Here is an 18,544-nt window from a genome sequence, read left to right as displayed (position 1 = left end):
ACCCATCCCAGACACTCCTCACCATTTACCCAGGTCACCTTGAGAGATGCTTAACCTCAGATACCTTACCTGCAGATGAAAAGGATTTGAATAATGATGTTCTACACATTAAATAAATGTACTTTTACTTGTCAGTTATATCTCAATAAACCTGGGGGGTGATTAGATGATCTCTAAGGTCTTTTTTTAATAGTCTTAAGATTTTATACTTGCTCAGATACAGTGCACATATGTGGTTGTTTGGTCATTCATTCATTCAGCGTCTATTTATCAACACCAACTGGAACCTTGCGGGTTAGCCTCTGTGGATGAGTAAAAGATACAGCCCCTGACTATAAGGGATTCAGGGGTGAGTGGGACACAGAACACCAATACGAAACACACTGTTAGAGAAGCTGGGAAATGTTCACCCACATTGGGGAGTCGGTCAGTGGTGGCTGATTATTTTGTAAATCCTATTGGGGGTGGGGGGGAGACTTTGGGTGATCTTAGGCTGAAGCAGGAGAGCAGGTGCATTGTTTAGCTTTAATTCTCAGATCCACACCTTACTAGCTGTGTGACCCTGGATAAGTTCTTGGTATTAACACCTACCTCTTGGGATTTTTGTGAAAGTTGAATGCATGTATATGGAAAGCAGTTAAAACAGTAAGAGTTTTATAGGCATTGTCATGATTATCGTCATTGTCACCCACTACCATGGCGTCAAATGCCAGTTAGGCATCGATGACTCCAAGATTGAGGTCTCCAGGCTCAGCAGCCCCTGAACTCCAAGCTCTTGTTTCCAGCTGCTTTCTTGACATGTCTACATAGATGGATGTCGCTTCTATTTGTAAGCCTCTCAAACTTCACATGCCCCAAATGGAAGTTGTGATTGTCAAGCTCTTGTTCTTTTTTCTTCCCAATCTCCAGTGGATGATACTCCCATCCACCTTTTGCTCAAACCAAAGGTCTCTACATCACCTTTAATCCCATCCTCTTCCTCATCCCAGTGTTTTATTTGTTGTCACGGCATCCTGACTCTGCCTTTAAAACACGACCCCATGCCTTCCACTTCTGCTGCTCCTCTATTTCAGCTAACATGCTCTGTCACCCGAATGATGTAATAGGGTCCTGTCACTTATACTTTGTAATCCTGCCCCTTGCCATCTGTCTTCTTCCTGCTGGTCTCAGAACAAACGCCAAACTCCTTAACAAGGCTGTGGGATCCTACCTAATCTGACCCTTGCCTTCCTCTCCATCTTCAGCTTGTTCTACGCTCCCTGATCCAGACCCACTCATTATGGTTGAGCCACCATGGCTTTCTTTCTGGTCCACAAACACACCGTTTTCTCCCACCGCTGGGCTATCCCATTTGCCTGTCCCTCCAGCTGGAATGCCCTACCCCAGGGGTCCCCAAACTTTTTACACAGGGGGCTAGTTCACTGTTCCTTAGACCGTTGGAGGGCTGGACTATAAAAAAAAAAACCTATAAACAAATCCCTATGCACACCACACATATCTTATTTTAAAGTAAAATAACAAAATGGGAACAAATACAATATTTTAAATAAAGAACAAGTAAATTTAAATCAACAAACTGACCAGTATTTCAATGGGAACTATGGGCCTGCTTTTGGCTAATGAGATGGTCAATGTGCTCCTCTCACTGACCACCAATGAAAGAGGTGCCCCTTCTGGAAGAGTGGCGGGGGCCGGATAAATGGCCTCAGGGGGCCACATGTGGCCCATGGGCCGTAGTTTGGGGACCCCTGCCCTACCCTAAAGTGTCCTCCCTCGGTCCCTGGTTGTCAGCTCATCCTGCCTGCCTCCTGCCATGCCAGTGTCACCATCTAAAATTGTCTCACATCCTTGTTTATCAGGACGAAGGCTCAGGGAGAGTGGGGACTTGCCTGCCTTCCTGAGTGGTGTCTTCGGGACCTGGCAGAGTGGGGGGGGGATGGATGGGGGCACTGCTGCATCTGAGATGGTGGCACGAGAGGACAGACAGGTTTGCGAGAGGATGAGGAGCTCCTTTGGGGGTTAGTGCATTTGCCAGCCAGCCAGCAGGAAAGCTTATGTGTTCTTGAGGCATCTGGATAGTCACAGGTCCTCATGCAGTGCTGCTCGAGTCATGGTCCTCGGACTGGCAGCATCAACAGTAGCATCACCTGGGGGCTTGTTAAAGTTCAGGTTCCCAGACCACCCTGGACTTATAGAATCAGTGGCTCTGGGGGGTGAGGCCCTGCGATCTGTGTCGTAGCAAGCTGTCCTGCTGAGCCAACGGCACGCTGTTGTTGGAGAGGCTCTGTTCTGGTTCTGTTTTACACAGCTGGGCAGGCCCCATAGAGGGAGGGCCCACGTGACACCAGGAGCTCTCTCCGTCCTGCTTTGCAGGAGCTCCGCCAGGCCCTGTCTGTGCACCGCCAGCTCTCCGTCTGCTCTTTCCCTGCCTCCACTCTTCATGGTTGCATCCACTTGACAAATGTGAGTTTTTGACAATTCTTAGCAACTGGAAGCGATGCTACATTTTTTTTATGTGTATTATTTCAACAGTAAAGGCATTAAAGAAAAACACTTTATTTTTAGTTTTCACTTTGGAGCTCTGCTTGCCACTTAATTCTGAGACACTCAGACAGCCGGTAAGAGCCAGACCAGAGAAGGGGAGTCAGTGCTTCGATGAGCTGAGTGTGCGTGATCAGAATGCGGGAGTGCGTTATCTCAGAGGCGGCTCCAGCAGGCAGGTACTCAGAGACCTTTCCCACGCAGCCGACCCTCGGAGACAACGTGGGGGGATCTGCAGCGAGTTAAGGGAGCCTTTGGAAGTAAATCTATTAGACTTGATGGTTGCTTCTGACAGCGTTACTTTGGGGCCAAGTGAAAAATCAGGTCTGCTTTTTATTTTTGTGATATCAGAACACTTTTGTGACAGACTTCCCCCACAACCAGGCTGCCCATCTTGTTGTTAGACCCTCTCTTCCTGACTCCGTCTGTTGGGGATGTTTTGGTGATGTCATCTCCATAGCCAGAGAGGAGACAGTTCTGGGGGCACATGGGCTTCCTGTGTTCATGACCACCAGGTTGCTTTTGTCACGGGGACTGACTGATGGCTGGGGCTAGCTCAGCCAGAGAAGAGGGGGTAGGCCCTTCCCTTGGGGGAAGAGAGCAGAGCTAGCACCCCCAAGGGCAACCGCTCTCTTGGGTGTTGAGAAGCCCTGGCTTCAGAGGGTCCCTGGTGGGGTGGAGGGCACTGGGACTGTCCGTGGCTGCCTTTCCAGAAGGATCCACACACCAAGACCAAGGTTACCAGCATGGTCTGCCTTTCCAAATCCTAATAAGAGTCTTACCTTTTATGGGTTGAGCTATATTAATGTCAAACAATTCAGCACAGAAAGCACCCTGAAAGTGTGCTCACTGCCACCCCAAGTAATCAGAGTGAAAGGAAATCGAGAATTTTCCAGTTTACCCATTTATGCGTTTATTTTCTGGACTTGGGGTGAATGTGACAATGGGAAGCAAAGGTGAATAAGGACTAGTCCCTGCCTTTGCGGAGCTGGGAGTCGAGAGGGGGGAAGATCTAAAAAAGCAGTAATTGAAGGACAGTATGGAAGGGCTCCAGAGCAGTGATTTTCGTCGCTGGTCCATGCATCCGTCTGCCAGAAATTTCCGTTGCTGGTCCTCGAAAGAGTTAACCACCCTGATGTTGTGTGAAGATTATAGACCCAACGATCTCAGTTGAATTCTCTTATGCACAGGGTAATTTCTGCCTTCGCGGTCCCTAAATTCATTCTCCTATTTTCACTGGTCCCCAGTGTAAAAAGATTGAAAACCACTGCTCTGGAGTGTGTTCCCCGCTGAAGGAGACAGAGCAGAGAGCCGCGGACCCTGCCAGCCACAGTGGAAGAAGGCTTCTCACTGGCATTGTATCTGCTCTTTCTCAGGTGCAAGTGGGGAAGCCAAGGGAACAGGATGAACAATGATGATAATAAACATGTCTCAAGCGCTATGTATGGGCCCGGACATTCAGGGTACTAATTCCTTAAATCCTCCTAACAAACCTGCGGTGGGCACTGTTGTCATATATGAATAGACTCATATCTTTCATTAATGGAGAACTACAGGTCAAGTGCAATAACTATGCTTCTCTCTGCACTCTAAGAGTAAGCAAACAAATCTCCACCAACAGTGATATATAATTGAAAAATGAGAATAACACCGATGGAAACCAGGGCCACCTGGACACCACCCCGGTGAAGCATTGCTGACACGAGGTCCTTCTGAAAGTGCAGGGTTCCAGCCGTCAGAACTGTGCATGTGCAGCCGGCAGGGTCTCCACAGTGCCGAGTGGCTCCTGGACTTCTTCGTAGGATGTGAATCAGAACCACTAGTGAATTCTAATTTACTATTCCTAAATATTAGTAATTTTTTTAAATTTAGAAACTAAATTGAGTGGGGTGACATTGATCAATAAGAATACATGAGTTGGCCCTGGCCGGTTGGCTCAGTGGTAGAGCGTTGGCCTGGCGTGCAGGAGTCCTGGGTTCGATTCCCGGCCAGGGCACACAGGAGAAGCGCCCATCTGCTTCTCCACCCCTCCCCCTCTCCTTCCTCTCTGTCTCTCTCTTCCCCTCCTGCAGCCGAGGCTCCACTGGAACAAAGTTGGCCCGGGCGCTGAGGATGGCTCTGTGGCCTCTGCCTCAGGCACTAGAATGGCTCTGGTTGCAACAGAGCGATGCCCCAGATGGGCAGAGCATCGCCCCCTGGTGGGCGTGCCGGGTGGATCCCGGCCGGGCACATGCGAGAGTCTGTCTGACTGCCTCCCCATTTCCAACTTCAGAAAAATACAAAAAAAAAAAAAAAAGAATACATGAGTTTCAGGTGAAGATCTCTATAGCATTTCAACTGTTGATTGCATTGTGCGCTCAAAGTCAAATCCTTTTCTGTCATCATATATTTGTCCTTCTTTACTCCCCTCCCCTTCATCCCCTTCCCTCTGATAACTGCCACACTTTTATCTATGTCAATGAGTCTCAGTTTTATGTTTTATATAAGAACATATTTTTATAAATACCAATATATAAATATTAGTAATTTTTAGGAACTCATGGGTTCATAATAAGTAGCCCTTAATCCCACATAAAAATGAGAGTCTATGGAATTACAAATCTTTTGCTCATAAGAGCAATAGAAAGGAAACTTCAGTGAGTATCAGTTGTGTGTCTGCCATCTTAGAGATACATCCTACTCACTCGTGTCTGTAAAGGATATTTCATTGGCTCTGAGCCAGGCGTGACTGGTTCTTAGTCATTGCGAGGGCTCCCTTTTCTTTCACCTTGCGCACTCGCCTAAGGAGGTCACATGAGATTCTGATAGAGGCGCTGTCAGGGAGCCCAGGGACACAGCTTACTCTGTGTTGACTGGCTTCATAGTGGCTATTCCTGTCTTTGCTGGTCATGTGCCCTGCTTCTGGCACACTTGGCCATGCATCCTCACAGTGGTTCATTCCAGTGACCACCCACCTGTCCACGGGGACACTTGGCCATGGTGCCCAGGGTCTAGCCTTTGTAGGCATCCAGTAGCCACCATCTGTCGTCTAGGGTCCGTATAGTGGAAACCCAAATCAAAAATTATTTTACCTACTGTTTTCATCTTGCTTTTCATTTTAAGGCATTTCAACATGCCTTATTTTTTGAGCTGTTTTCATTTCCCTTCTCAAAGTAGTAATGATTCCTCCCCTGCAACTGACCTAAAACACATATGTTTAGTTTCATTCCATGCTATATTGGGACACTAGGATGGGGTGGGGTGGGGTGCATGCATTTAATAACCATTTGGAGACCACTGCTGAGGATGACTGGGAGTCATTAGAGTTTTTAAGAAAAAGCTAATCTTTTCTTAAAAGTGGTTAATCTTTTAAAAAGGAGACTTTTAGATAGACTGATTAGGTGATCTTAGAAAATTGTGTAATGTAACTACAGTTGCATGGAAAAATGTCCTTTTTTAAAGAAATTCATACTGAAATATGTATGAGTGAAATATGATGTTTGTTATTGTTAATGCTTAGGTGAAAAATATGAGAAAATGTGGCAAAATGTTTGGAATTGTTAAACCTAAATGAGGTCACACGGGCATTCATTATACAGTTTTCTCTGTTATTCTGTACATTTTCATTGTTCATATATGTATATATAATATAATAAGAAAATGTAGAAATAAACCCCTCTCCAGAGATTGGGCGGGAGTGAAGTAGGGAGCCAAGTTAGTGTGAAGGTGAGGGCAGCCAGTCAGGGCTGGTGAGGGGCACACCTAAAACAGGATCTCAGGATGGAGTGGACACTGTGGGCTAAAAGGTATCATCCACTCTGTTCCCTTCTCTAATTTTCACAGTCCAAAGTGCTCCGGGAAAAATGGCTGCTGCAGGGTATACCCGCTGGAACTGCTGAAGAGGAGGAAGCCAGGAGGCGGCAGTCTGAGGAAGATGAATTCAGAGTCAAACAACTTGAAGATAACATTCAGAGGTAGGTGGTTTCCTGCCCTGTGTCCCCAGGTTGTAGTTTCACAGTGCAGTAACCACTAGTGTCCTCTAGGGGGCTGTGCTCAATGCAGTCACCCTTTATCCAGCGATTTAGAATTCTCTTCCTAAACAGAGTACACTGATAGCATTTAAACTTTTCCAGAGAATCTAGAATTATTACTCTAATAACTATTATATTGAGCTATCCTACAGTTCAGTGATGTCTTCAGAGATGAATGAGGTGTTGTAAGTGGCTTGTCCCTTCACTAAATGCCCCTTTTATATTTATTCTATCAGCTTTGGCCTTCTCCTCCTCTGGGTCAGGCTGTTAGCTATTATTGCTGCTATATACTATAGTAGGTCTGTTTTCAGTTTGCTACATTTGATCAATTTGACCAGGGGAAAATGGGAACCAAGGGTTTTGGGATTGAAATGAAGAATGTAGAAGCCCTGAAGGAGGTCACCCCTGTGGTTTATGTGCCTGTGCTCCAAAAATTAACTTTGTGTTGTTTACTTCCACTACTCAGGGCGTGAGTGGCTTCCTTTATGGTCTTACTGCAACCAGATTCTGAACTTTTCAGTCTGGGAACTAAGTGACCATTCTATGACCAGGGGCTGGCTGGGCTCACACAGGGGCAACGTAGATTCTACGTGGGAACTGTAGCCGTGATGGGTACCCGCACACCTTGCCAGGGATGTGAGGTGGAGGTGGGAGGTGGTAAGTGCAGCTGTCTTAGAACCACCTCCCCGCTCCACCCCATCCCACCAAATTCTGCTGAAATCGCACCATGGAGAGCTTCACCTCTTCCTCCTGAGGTTATGAGCTCTTTTAAAATACAGGAGGTACTAGCTAACCTGCTATCAGCCATTTATACCCAAGAGTGAATGAAGACTCCAGTAGTGCCACCAATGGAGGAAAGCCCTGGGGGCCTCCGACCCTACTTTGAATGTACTCTAAAGGGCTCTCAGAGCAGCTTGTCTGCACTTTGTTATATACAAGGGTGGGCAAAAGTAGGTTGACAGTTGTTTGGATGGAAAATAATACAATAATTAGTAAATGATAATACAAGGATAAACTCTGTGTTTTGCATACACACAACTGTAAACCTACTTTTGCTCTACTCCGTGTGTATATATGTACATGTAATTGGAAGAAGAAAATTTTAGTCTGCAGATACTGGCATAAACTTGTGAGGACAAGAACCGCTAGGGCCCCAGAAAAGGAAATGGCTTCCGGTTAGGAGCCCAGAGGACATGAAGGTGAGGAGCCGGATGGAGTAACTCGGAGTCCTGAGCCTCAGGCTTTCTTCTCCTCAGAAGTGGCTCAGCTGCCTGGAGCTCAGACGAGGTGAGGGAGCCAGGGATTATCGGACATACTGACAATAAACTGGAGAGGAAAGGCAGCTCTGAGAAATGGTTACATAAGAGGTTTGTTTTTCGGGCTCAAAGAGACAGGTCCATGGTGCTTTCAGCTGCAGTGATGCGGTGACAGTTTACATGATACAGGATTTCTTTGTCTTTACCCTCGTTCAAAGTGACAGTCATCTTCCTGTCCCTTTCCTACCGGTTTTACATAATCACAGCAGATGGGTCTGGCGCCAAGTGTATGCTCCATAGCTGTGTGCTGGAAAAAAATTGGGGCTAGGTGCACTGTGCATTGGGGGACCCCTGCCTGGCAGGGCAAGTTCATCCGTTTCCTCTCCAGTCCAGCTGAGAAAAACCCTAGGGCCCAGGCGGCCTGGGCACGGTCGGTTCACAGTGAGAACTGTGGTTCAGGTTTGGGGTTGTGCACTTAGAGATCAAATTCAGAATCTGCTCTTTATATAATAGGAATTCGGAAACTGTCTACAGAGCAGATGCAGCTGAACCACTAAAGAAAGAAATTCTAAAGGAAACTCTGAAGCAAAGCAATCTGTGGATCTTTCAATCTTGGTCTCCTGGTCTAAATCCCTCCCCAGCAACAAATTAGATTCTCCTAAAGACCTATATGAACTCTTTGGAAACTATAAAGTATATTAGTACAGTTGTGCTCTAAAGCTAGCATTTTAATCGCTGTTGGTGAGCCAAGAGTAACGTGTGAAGAAGCAAGAGAGAACAGTACTCAGAACGCAGAGAGCGCCTGCAAAGGCAGATCAAGGGAAAGGTGGGGCATTTAGTTTAGAACGGGAAGAGATAATAGCGACCTAACTCAGAACTTCAAGTGTACATAAGATGTAGGTCATGTCTTAATTTTTTATGTCTGGGCCATTCTCGTTTTGTTTGTTTGTTTTAGTGCGAGGAGGGGAGGCAGAGAGACAGACTCCCGCATGTGCCCCTACAGGGATCCACCTGGAAAGCCCAGTAGAGGGTGATGTTCTGCCCATCTGGGGCCATTGCTCTGTTGCTCAGCAACCAAGACATCTTTTTAGTGCCTGAGGTGGAGGCCATGAGCCATCCTTAGTGCCCGAGGCCAACTCGCTCACACCAATCAAGCCATGACTGCGAGAGGGGAAGAGAGAGAGAAGGGGAGGTGGAGGGGTGGAGAAGCATATGGTTGCTTCTCCTGTGTGCCCTGACTAGGAATCAAACTGGGGACATCCACACGCCAGGCTGACACTTTACCACTGAGCCAACTGGCAGGGCCATTCTGAATATGATAAAGACTTAAAGCATGAGAATTAGACATATATCTATTCCCCTAGATATCTTCGAGAAGAAAGAACATAACCACTTTTCTAATTCTGATTCTCAAGTTCTTTATACTACCAATAGCCACATAAGAAGAATTTGCAGACATGTTTTCTTCCAAAATGTTAATTGTAAGTTGTTAGTAGTTTGGAACTGAGAATGTTGTTTCTCTTCCCAAACTATTATATGCAGTGCTTAGATCTTGAGGGGTCGGCTCACAAAGGGAGAGAGAGAAGGAAGGCTGCAAATATGTAACAGATTGTTAAATCCTGGGCATTACAATCACCTGAGGAGCTTTTTAAAGAAATACAGATTCCTGGGCCTGGTTCCCAGAAATTTGGATTCACTGAACCAGGTGAGGAACCCAATAATTGGTAGTTTTTAAAGGGTGCTCCAAGTAATTCTTTAGCATGGTCAGGCTCAAGAACAATTGCTGTAAATGGGGAAAAAAAAGAATAGATCATATAATAAAATCCCATTTTAATACCGAGAAACTCCCAAGGGAAATGAGAAGTAAATAGTGTTTATAAGAAAATTTGGTTTCACACAAACAGATAAAGAAGGACAACCCTGACCCTTGATTGTAGGCTGACTGTCAGCCTTAGTGCTTTGACTCAAGGGAATTTGAAACCTGCTGTGGGACTCCTGTAGGGGGCAATAGAGCTATCTTTCCGGTACAGAGCTTGGGTCTCTCTGCCACAGGCCCCGTGGTGGAGCCAAGCTCCCATTTAAACTTGATTGGAAACACCCTTGGTTGACCAGACTAAAAATTATACAGGTCAGGAAAGCTGGGTACTTTCCCAAAGGCCAGAAAATTCCATCATTTTTCAAATATTTCTGGTCGAAACAAAGGGCATGATAGCCTTGAAGGATGACATCAAGATGGCGGGAAAGGATGGAGAGAACCGGCCATTAATATGGATAAATATCATAGGTTGTCATTTTTTGCACAATTTCTCCTGGGGCAATGTCAGGATGGCGCGGTCTATTGATTCTATTCCTAGCTCTCTAGAAACCAGATGTAAAGTAGACTTAAAAAAAATCAGAATGGCTGAATGCAAAATCTATACAGAGATTTCTTTTTAACTTTTGCTCTTTTAAAAGTTTGAAATGTCACATATTTTATATGCTTTGGTTCCCATTGGAGTACCATATTAGGAAAGCCCAAAGGTTTGCTTCTGGTTCGGGCCCCTTGTTAACCGTGGTTCACGCCATCGCAGTATGTGATGGGTCCCTGGGGACACACATGAGTCTCATATTGATACTTTTGGAGATTTTAGGCAGTTAGATCCACAGAAGCCCTGTCTACTTTCATGTCTGTGCCAATCAACAAGTCTTGTCGTTTGCATCGTGATTTTCCCACTTAAGATTCTCTTTCCAATGTCATCAGGTTTTATTCAAGCATCCTCAACTTTCTTTCGTGAGAAATATGGGGGAAATTTGCCCCTTGCCTTGGAATTACCCCAGTGAAGTAGGAACCTCATGGAGTAGTAAATGGAAGTGGAATGAGCTGTCACAGAGCCAGGATGCTAATTCCAGCTCTGCTGAAAATTTGCGAAAGTCTCATTCTCTCTGGTTTTCTCATCTCTGCAGTGAGAGCTCTCTCAGGATCTTCCAGCCCTGGTGTTCGGAGGCCCTCTAATTTGAGAATTGGCTAGGGATCCCTTTTCTGAACGAATATACCTGTGCAGGGGAATGTCACTACTGTGGAAGGAAGTGGTTTTGGAGACAGGCTAGAATTGGGGAAAGAGGTTAAGCTCTCAGGAAACAAAAGCCGCGTGTGTAACTGACTCATCACAGGGGTGACTAACTCATCTGAACAGTTGTCATTTCTAAAATATGTCACGTCAAATATTCATTGAATAAAATATTGAAGTCTCTGCTGTAAAGCCAGAGAGGGCAACTTTTTAAAAGAAAATTCAAGATTCAAGTGGGCTGGTTCATTTCTGCTTCTGATTTCAGAGTCTCCGAGTGCCTCTGTGGGTCTCTGATGGATACTGGAATTCACTTAATTTTCCACATTCTTAAATCTCAGGTCAGAAGACTGGAGAAATCAGGCATGAGCACGTGTGCGTTATATTATAGGAATTTGGCAGCCAAGAAGACAGCCACCCACAAATAACTGTTCTAGAAAAGGCAGCCACAAAAATGTTCATTGGAATCACAACCTACACTTGGCTGGGATTTGTTGTGTTTCCCTACTCGCTATTGTTGACTCCGTGGTGGACTGTTCTTTCTCAGCAGGGAGCAGGGCGCTGCACATTGGCACTCCACCTCTGTGCCCTCCCAGCCTGTGCCCCACCTCCCACAACCATGCTGGGCACTCTAGCTCTGGTCTCCTTCTTGTTCCTTTTGTTATACCAACATAAAGCTATATGTACCATAAATCATATAGTGATATAGTGAGATCTCTATATCATCTGATATGTATCGGTCTTGTACTCTGTTCTGGGTACTGACCTAGCTTTCTGGTCCCCATTAATTCATTGATTTTCTCATTTCATCTTCCTAACACTCCCATGAAGTTGCAGGGACCATGATGATACCCATAATGCAGTTGGAAGAACTAAGGCTTAAGAGGTAATACGCTGCTTACACTGGCCCCATTCATAAGTGAAAGAGTAAATACTCTTTGAACTCAGCTCTGCCTAACTCCAAAGCACACTGTCAAAAATCTCTACAAAAGTTGTTATTTTAAGCTTAAAAAGGTCTGAGATCTGTGATATTCAGTGAAGTCACACTGAAGCTGCTCACCTCATGGCATAGGCAGACGGACAGGTAACGTGCTCCCTCTGCCCCGGCAAATGCTCCTGCAGGAAGCAGTGTAGTAAATGTGCAAGGGGCTGGGCTCGGGTCCATTGGGAACGATCATTGTGACTGGCCGGGAGGCCCCCTTCAGGCTCTTGTAGGAAGTACAAGCTCCATTTTAGGCTTCATTCCTTTGTCTCTCTGAAGCCCTTCGCTCCTGAATCCACTTTTCTGGCCCAAATCTCTGTTGGAAACAGTGTGTGGTTATATAAAGGGCTTCCAGCATAGCATGCTGATTAGGAACCTGGACCTTAAGTGCTGGCCTTGTTCTGAGTGCTAGTGTTGCATTTATGAGTTGTTTGATCTTGGACAAACCCTGTAACCTCTCTGGATGGTGTTTCCTCACCTGGACACTGAGGATAACAATGGAAAGTTGTAACATGTCAAGATCATGGCATTTGTGAAGTGCCATGTACAGCAGGCTGTCAGCCAAAAAGAGTATTGCCGTTGTTACTGTTTTCTCCTTTATCCTTCTAGAACAGGGTTTCTCAATAGCATCACTATTGACATTTGGGGCTGGATAATTCTTTGTTGGGGGCCTATCCTGTGCTTTGCAGGATATTTAACAGCATCCCTGACTCTATCCAACAGATGCCAGTAGCACCACAAGTCAAGACAATCAAAAGTCTATTCAAGCATTGCTAAATGTCCTCTGAGGGAGGAGATAGCTCCCAATTGAGAGCCTCTGCTCTAAAGCCTGGACTTACAGGTACTGATACTAAGATAAAAATAACCCACCAAGTAGATTCAGAATACAGAACCCTGAAAAGACAGTTGAAAATAACAATCATGATTCTTGGTGCAGAACGACATCAAGTGTGTCAGTTACTTGGAAGTATGAGGCTTCTCTTAAGCACTGAGCCATGAAAGTCAGTTCTGTGTTTAAAAAAAAATGGTTGCTTCCAATGCTGCCCTGATTTTGCAAAGGCAGTGATTTTATGACAGCTCCTAAAACCCTAGCATCCTAAAGGGTGCATAACTGACCTGTTATCTGGATCAGCTTCTATTTGACACTCAAGTTTGCAATAAACTCAGTGAATGGGAGTCAATAAACAGTCTCTTTCCATAGGCCGGAAGTCGGAACTCACTTCCTCTCCATGTAACGCCCAAGTCCACACTGCAGCAACTCTCGTTAGTATAAAGGGTCCTCCTCTGGGATAACAGTCATGTTCTCGGCGATTTTCCCTGGCTCTGTGGCCCCTAGCTTGCCCTCCTGGGACCACACAGAAGAGTCACTCTTCATAGACTCTGACATCTGGATGCCTGTGACCTGCGGTCAGCTTGGGGAGCTGAGACAGGTAGGGGAGGAGACACTCTAAGATTGCTGTCAATCATGGCAACATGGTTGTGTGTTTCCTAGCGACAGTGGTGGAAGAGCCGCTGCCAGACATTTCCCAGGCTTCTTGCCTTACTCGCTATAATTGCCTCATTGCCGGTCAGGTAAATTGGGTTTAAAGTGCCCAGAACTATGAAAATAGTGGGAGGCTTCCATCCACACACTGAGACCATGTAAGAGCCCCCTTTGGGGAACACTTGCATTCTCCAGCCCTTAGAATAATCTCCATAATTAAAGGAATTGTGCACAGTCTACTCTCCTGGCAGCTGGCCTGGCCTTTTTGACCTATGATTGCTATCCCTCAAGTCTCCCTGCTACAAAAAGCTTGGAAAGTAGTATCTTTCTGCCCCTGTAGCTTATAACCGCTCGGTATTCTTGACGGACTGAAAGTATCAAGGGCCCTGTTGGTGTTTTCCTGAACAGTCTTCACCGGTTGTGCTGTCTGAAGGCAGTGGACAGTCTCCCGGGTCCTTTCCAGTGAGGCCAGCCTACGCTCTTACAACATGGCATTCTTACAGGCCAGTCTGGTGGCTGTGGTCTGGCCTCTAAGGACCAGGAGGACCCAAAAGGCTCTGACAGGGAGCAGACATGCTCAGGCTGACTTGGCACCTCCGTCACGGGGACACAGGCAGAAACGCCCCTTGCGTTCTCCCACACTGAAAGCCACTTCTGCCATCAAAGAGTCTTTGAATCTCTCACACCCCGAGTATGAACCCTGATGGGGGGTTTCAGGCCAGGTGAGAGGGGGCGGTGCACAGCAGTAGATGGGTGATGGGTTAGGTGTGGGGCGCGTCCATGAGGAGAGATTCACCTACATCCTCCTCTTCCCCTCCCTTCTTTGAGAAACTTATTTAGCACATTTGGAGAGCACGTGCAGTAGTAATAGTTGCTAAGTGAGGAATTTAAGGTTCATTACGCTCTCAGATTCGGAGTCAGGAATTTGAGCAGTGAACAGCAGGAATGGCTTTCTGAATGTGGGGCTCAGCTGGGAAGACACACGTGGCTGGGAGTGCCTCGAGGGGCTGGGACCTGGAATCACTGGAGACTTCTTCCTTGTATGTCTAGGGCCTGAGCTCTGGTGTCTCAAAGACTGGGACTAATGTCCAGGGCACGTCCACGTGGCCCCTCAAGGGCTTGGCCTTCTCACTGCATGGTAGCTGGACTCTGACAAGGAGCAGCTCAAGGGGGAGTGTCTGGGGAGCAAGCATTTCAAGAGACCCAGGTAGAAGCTGCAGGACTTCTGTCCTGGTCCCTGGAGGTCTCATAGCATCACTTCTGCTAAGTGAGACTGATTCCAACTGACCCGCTAAAGCCACGTCAGATTTAAGGAGAGGGAAATCAAACTCCATCTCTCAATGGGAGCAGCAAGGCCACCCTGCAGAAGGGCGTGTAGGATGGGAGATATTCTTGCAGCCAGATTTGGAAAATACAGTCTGCCTCAGAGCTTATGTTGTTTGGTGCGTATCTGAAAACCAAGCCTTTATTATTATATATTTTTGTTTGAATGTTCTTTTATCTTTATCTTATTTCCTCTTTACTTTTATTTGTCTTAAAAATCTGTTTTGATGAAGTTTAGCAAAAAAAAAGGATCAAGGGATGGAGGCCTAAGTGTGACTTACCGAAAGCCACATGTGAAGTGACAAGACCACGGTGCCTCCTGCCAGCCGAAAGCTCCGCCTCGCCTTTTGATCTCCTTTGAAACAGAATCTGTTGGGGTATTACCCACGGGGGGTCCTGGAGTCTTGTGTTCGTTTCTCCCATGTAAAAAGTGCAAAGGGGGAAAAAAGCAAATAATGTCTGAATGCTGCCAGTGCGCAGAGGATAGCTGCGAGGGTTCAGGGACACTTCTGCCAGCGTGGACCGTCACCTCTGTCTGGGTGCCCGGAGGAAGGGCTTTAAGCTCTGTGATATGGTGTGCATAAGGGTTCCCACCTTAGCTGGGTTCTGATGGGAGAACGGGATATCTCTCACCACCAGTGGCATTCAAGGCCCCTTCTGGGCCACACAGCTCCTTGGGAAATACAGCAAATTGGGAAATACAGCTTCCCACAGGGCACCTCTTAAAACCCACTGGCTGGAGCCCATCCGCTCTGCTCCTCGGCCAGCATCCTGGGGGCAGACATAAGCCGCACACGTGTGACCAGTGGCCCTGCTCCCTTCTCGGTCTCCAGTGGGCTCCTTCTGTTTGGTCATTAAGGAAGTCCCAGTTTCCCCCATTCTTACCTACTCTCAGACAGCAGAGGAGATGGATATGAAGCTTTTCACAGGCCGCTGGGGAACACAGACAAGTAATCCATCTATAAATGGGTGGAGAGCTTCTTTTAGAAAGCCCAAGAGGGTCTTGATGAGAACGTACACAGGGGAACGGCACTCCGGTTAGTGACTGCAGGTCAGACTTCCTGGAGAAGTGATGTTTGAGGTGAATGTGTTTCTCTCCTGTTAGGCAAATGTTTTTCTCTTTTTTTCACTCCATTCCATTCCATTCTGTTTGTTCCTGGCTAGGATGCAAAGTCTAAGAGAACAAGGACTTCATTGGTTCCTTTCCGTGTCGTCTCTTCAGGTCACTGGGTGACTTGAAACATCAGAAATGCATTCTCTCATGGTCCTGGGGGCTGGAAGTTGAAGATCGAGGTGTTCGGAGAGCTGTGCTCCCTCCAGAGGCTCTGGGAGCACCCTTCCTGCCTCTTCCAGCTTCTGCTGGCTCCGGGTGGTCCTTGACTCGTGCCTGCGGGAGCACCCTTCCTGCCTCTTCCAGCTTCTGCTGGCTCCGGGTGGTCCTTGACTCGTGCCTGCGGGAGCACCCTTCCTGCCTCTTCCAGCTTCTGCTGGCTCCGGGTGGTCCTTGACTCGTGCCTGCGGGAGCACCCTTCCTGCCTCTTCCAGCTTCTGCTGGCTCCGGGTGGTCCTTGACTCGTGCCTGCGGGAGCACCCTTCCTGCCTCTTCCAGCTTCTGCTGGCTCCGGGTGGTCCTTGACTCGTGCCTGCGGGAGCACCCTTCCTGCCTCTTCCAGCTTCTGCTGGCTCCGGGTGGTCCTTGACTCATGCCTGCGGGAGCACCCTTCCTGCCTCTTCCAGCTTCTGCTGGCTCCGGGTGGTCTTTGACTCGTGCCTGCGGGAGCACCCTTCCTGCCTCTTCCAGCTTCTGCTGGCCCCAGGTGGTCCTTGACTCGTGCCTGCGCAACTCTGATCTCTTCCTCCGTCTTCATATGCCTTCTTTCTCCTTTTCTCCCTGTGTTTTCCTGTCTTCCGCTTCTTATAAGGACACTTGCCATTGGATTTTAGGACCCATCCTGGGTAATCTCATCCATCTTGAAATCCTTAAATTAATGACATCTGTAAAGACCCCCTTTTTCCAGATAAGGTCACATTCACAGGTGCCAGGGGCTAAGATAGCCATAGCTCTAGGAGGCCACCATTCAGCCCACTCGACCCACCGCATATGCCCCAAGGGCCTAGAATATTGCCTGGAGCCTAGTAGGTTGCTCAGTATATATGTCTATTTTTAAAATTTAGCCTTAGGCCATCCATAGGATTGCTGTGAGGTTCAAAACCAACATTTACATCCAGCGATAGTGTAGGCCTATAATCAACATTATATTTGCTGAGTTCAAGTCCAGGATTTCCACCTCCTGCCTGTGTAATCTTCGGCAAGTTCCTTTATCCTCTCTCCGCTTGAGTTTCCCCTTTTATAAAAAGGAAGATAATGATAAATACCGAGATCAAATTTATTGGGTAGTGGCGATGATTAAATTAATGTATGCAAAGGGCTTAGATCTGTCTAGGACTTGGCGCCTAATAGATGTTAGCTTTCATTTTCATTATAAAAATGAAAGAGTGCTATGACAATGTACAATATGTAAATAACCCCAAATTGTTTGATTTTGCATAACTTCCTCTCCACTTTCAGAAACTTCAGAAATGGCCTAGCATGCCATTTCAGAAGTCAGATACAGCTGGCCGTGTGAGCCCACTGGTGACTTTGGAAGCCTCAGGCCTCCTCCCAGGAGGTCCAGGCAGAGGGGAAAGGGAGGCTTGGAGCACAGCGCTGGGAGCTGGGGCTGCTGCCTTCGGGGGGAGAGAGCAGCTTCTGTCCCTGGGGCAGCCGCCCCCTCAGCTTCCTTCCTGTGATCAGCTTCTGTGATCAAGCCCTCAGCAGGAGCTCCAGGGCCTCCCAGAACCTGTCAGCTAAAATGCAGGGTGCAAAAAGATCAACTCCAAGGGCAGAAGAAGTAGGACAATGTGATTGATGGATTTGAGAAGAACTAGACCAGCTGTGGGGCAGACTGGGTTGAGTAGGGTGAGAGACTGGAGTTATCTCAGAGGGTTATTATTATTTTTTTAAGCACCTTTTATGCTTTCCAGTTGCTGGTTTAAAGAACCCTGTGTAGGCTGTCTGAGTGATGCCCTGCTCTGCTCCTTAGGGGACTTGCTCTGTTAGAGGAAAATGACTAAACCCAGTGCTAATCAAAGGATGGTCCAAGGACTGTTTCTGGCTAAGCAAATGTTTATTATCAGTCCATGGTGAGATAAGAACAGAAGTTGCCAGGGAGGTGTTTGGAAACTTTACAAATAATTTGACATCACCACGACAGCCAAAGGATGGGTAATCAGTGGACCTGTCTCATTGAATAGACCAGTTGGGGTGTTGTCACAGCCGGTGGTGACTTGCATGTGGCATGAGACAAGTTCTAGTACGAATACGAGTCTGCAGTGGATTGGGAGAAAACCATAGTCCTTTCCACAGAGAGTTTGAAACAACTAAATGGCAGAGAGATGAGCATGTACCCTGGGCCACTTTTTAGCCTACATGTATAAATATTATCATTGCCATGTTTTGCACCGGTCATCTTTAGATCTAGAAAAATAAAACTTGGAGAGTCTTTAGACTAAGACCCTTCCCACACTTCTCACCTTAAAGGTGTAGAACCCGAGGCTGGGACAGACCACAGGGCTCTCAGAGTGACCCAACCGGCCAGTGATCTTCTTGGAATTAAACCCAGGTCATGGGTGCTCTCTCAGGCCGCCGTTCCTCCCCTGCAGCTGATGGAAGAGCAAAGTCAGCCCCTGACGAGGAGTCCCACGCTCCGAATGAATGCGCTGGAATGGCATGGCTTCTTTGGGAGCAGCTGTTTCATACACTCAGACCTTTCCAACGGGGTAATCTGCTGTTGCTGGGGTCTGCTCTGTTAAACATGGGACACTGATGTTTTAGTATTAGACACGCAGATATCTTGGTTTTGATC

The 18,544-nt window shown here is 47.0% G+C and overlaps 1 protein-coding gene across 5 annotated transcripts in view; it reads left to right on the top strand.

Moving 5' to 3' along the window:
* The window catches only part of PALM2AKAP2 (PALM2 and AKAP2 fusion), a 447,965-nt gene that overhangs the window by 197,402 nt on the left and 232,019 nt on the right, over nucleotides 1-18,544 (top strand). For all 5 annotated transcript variants that reach the window (XM_066367466.1, XM_066367468.1, XM_066367467.1 and 2 more), the window contains one exon: nucleotides 6,364-6,494. In XM_066367466.1, coding sequence (XP_066223563.1) covers nucleotides 6,364-6,494 — 131 coding nt within the window. The remainder of the gene's footprint in view (nucleotides 1-6,363; nucleotides 6,495-18,544) is intronic.

This window comes from Saccopteryx leptura, chromosome 2 (genome assembly GCF_036850995.1).
Source record: "Saccopteryx leptura isolate mSacLep1 chromosome 2, mSacLep1_pri_phased_curated, whole genome shotgun sequence".
NCBI classification, from domain to species: Eukaryota; Metazoa; Chordata; class Mammalia; order Chiroptera; family Emballonuridae; genus Saccopteryx; species Saccopteryx leptura.
This window is presented reverse-complemented; position numbering and strand designations above follow the sequence as displayed.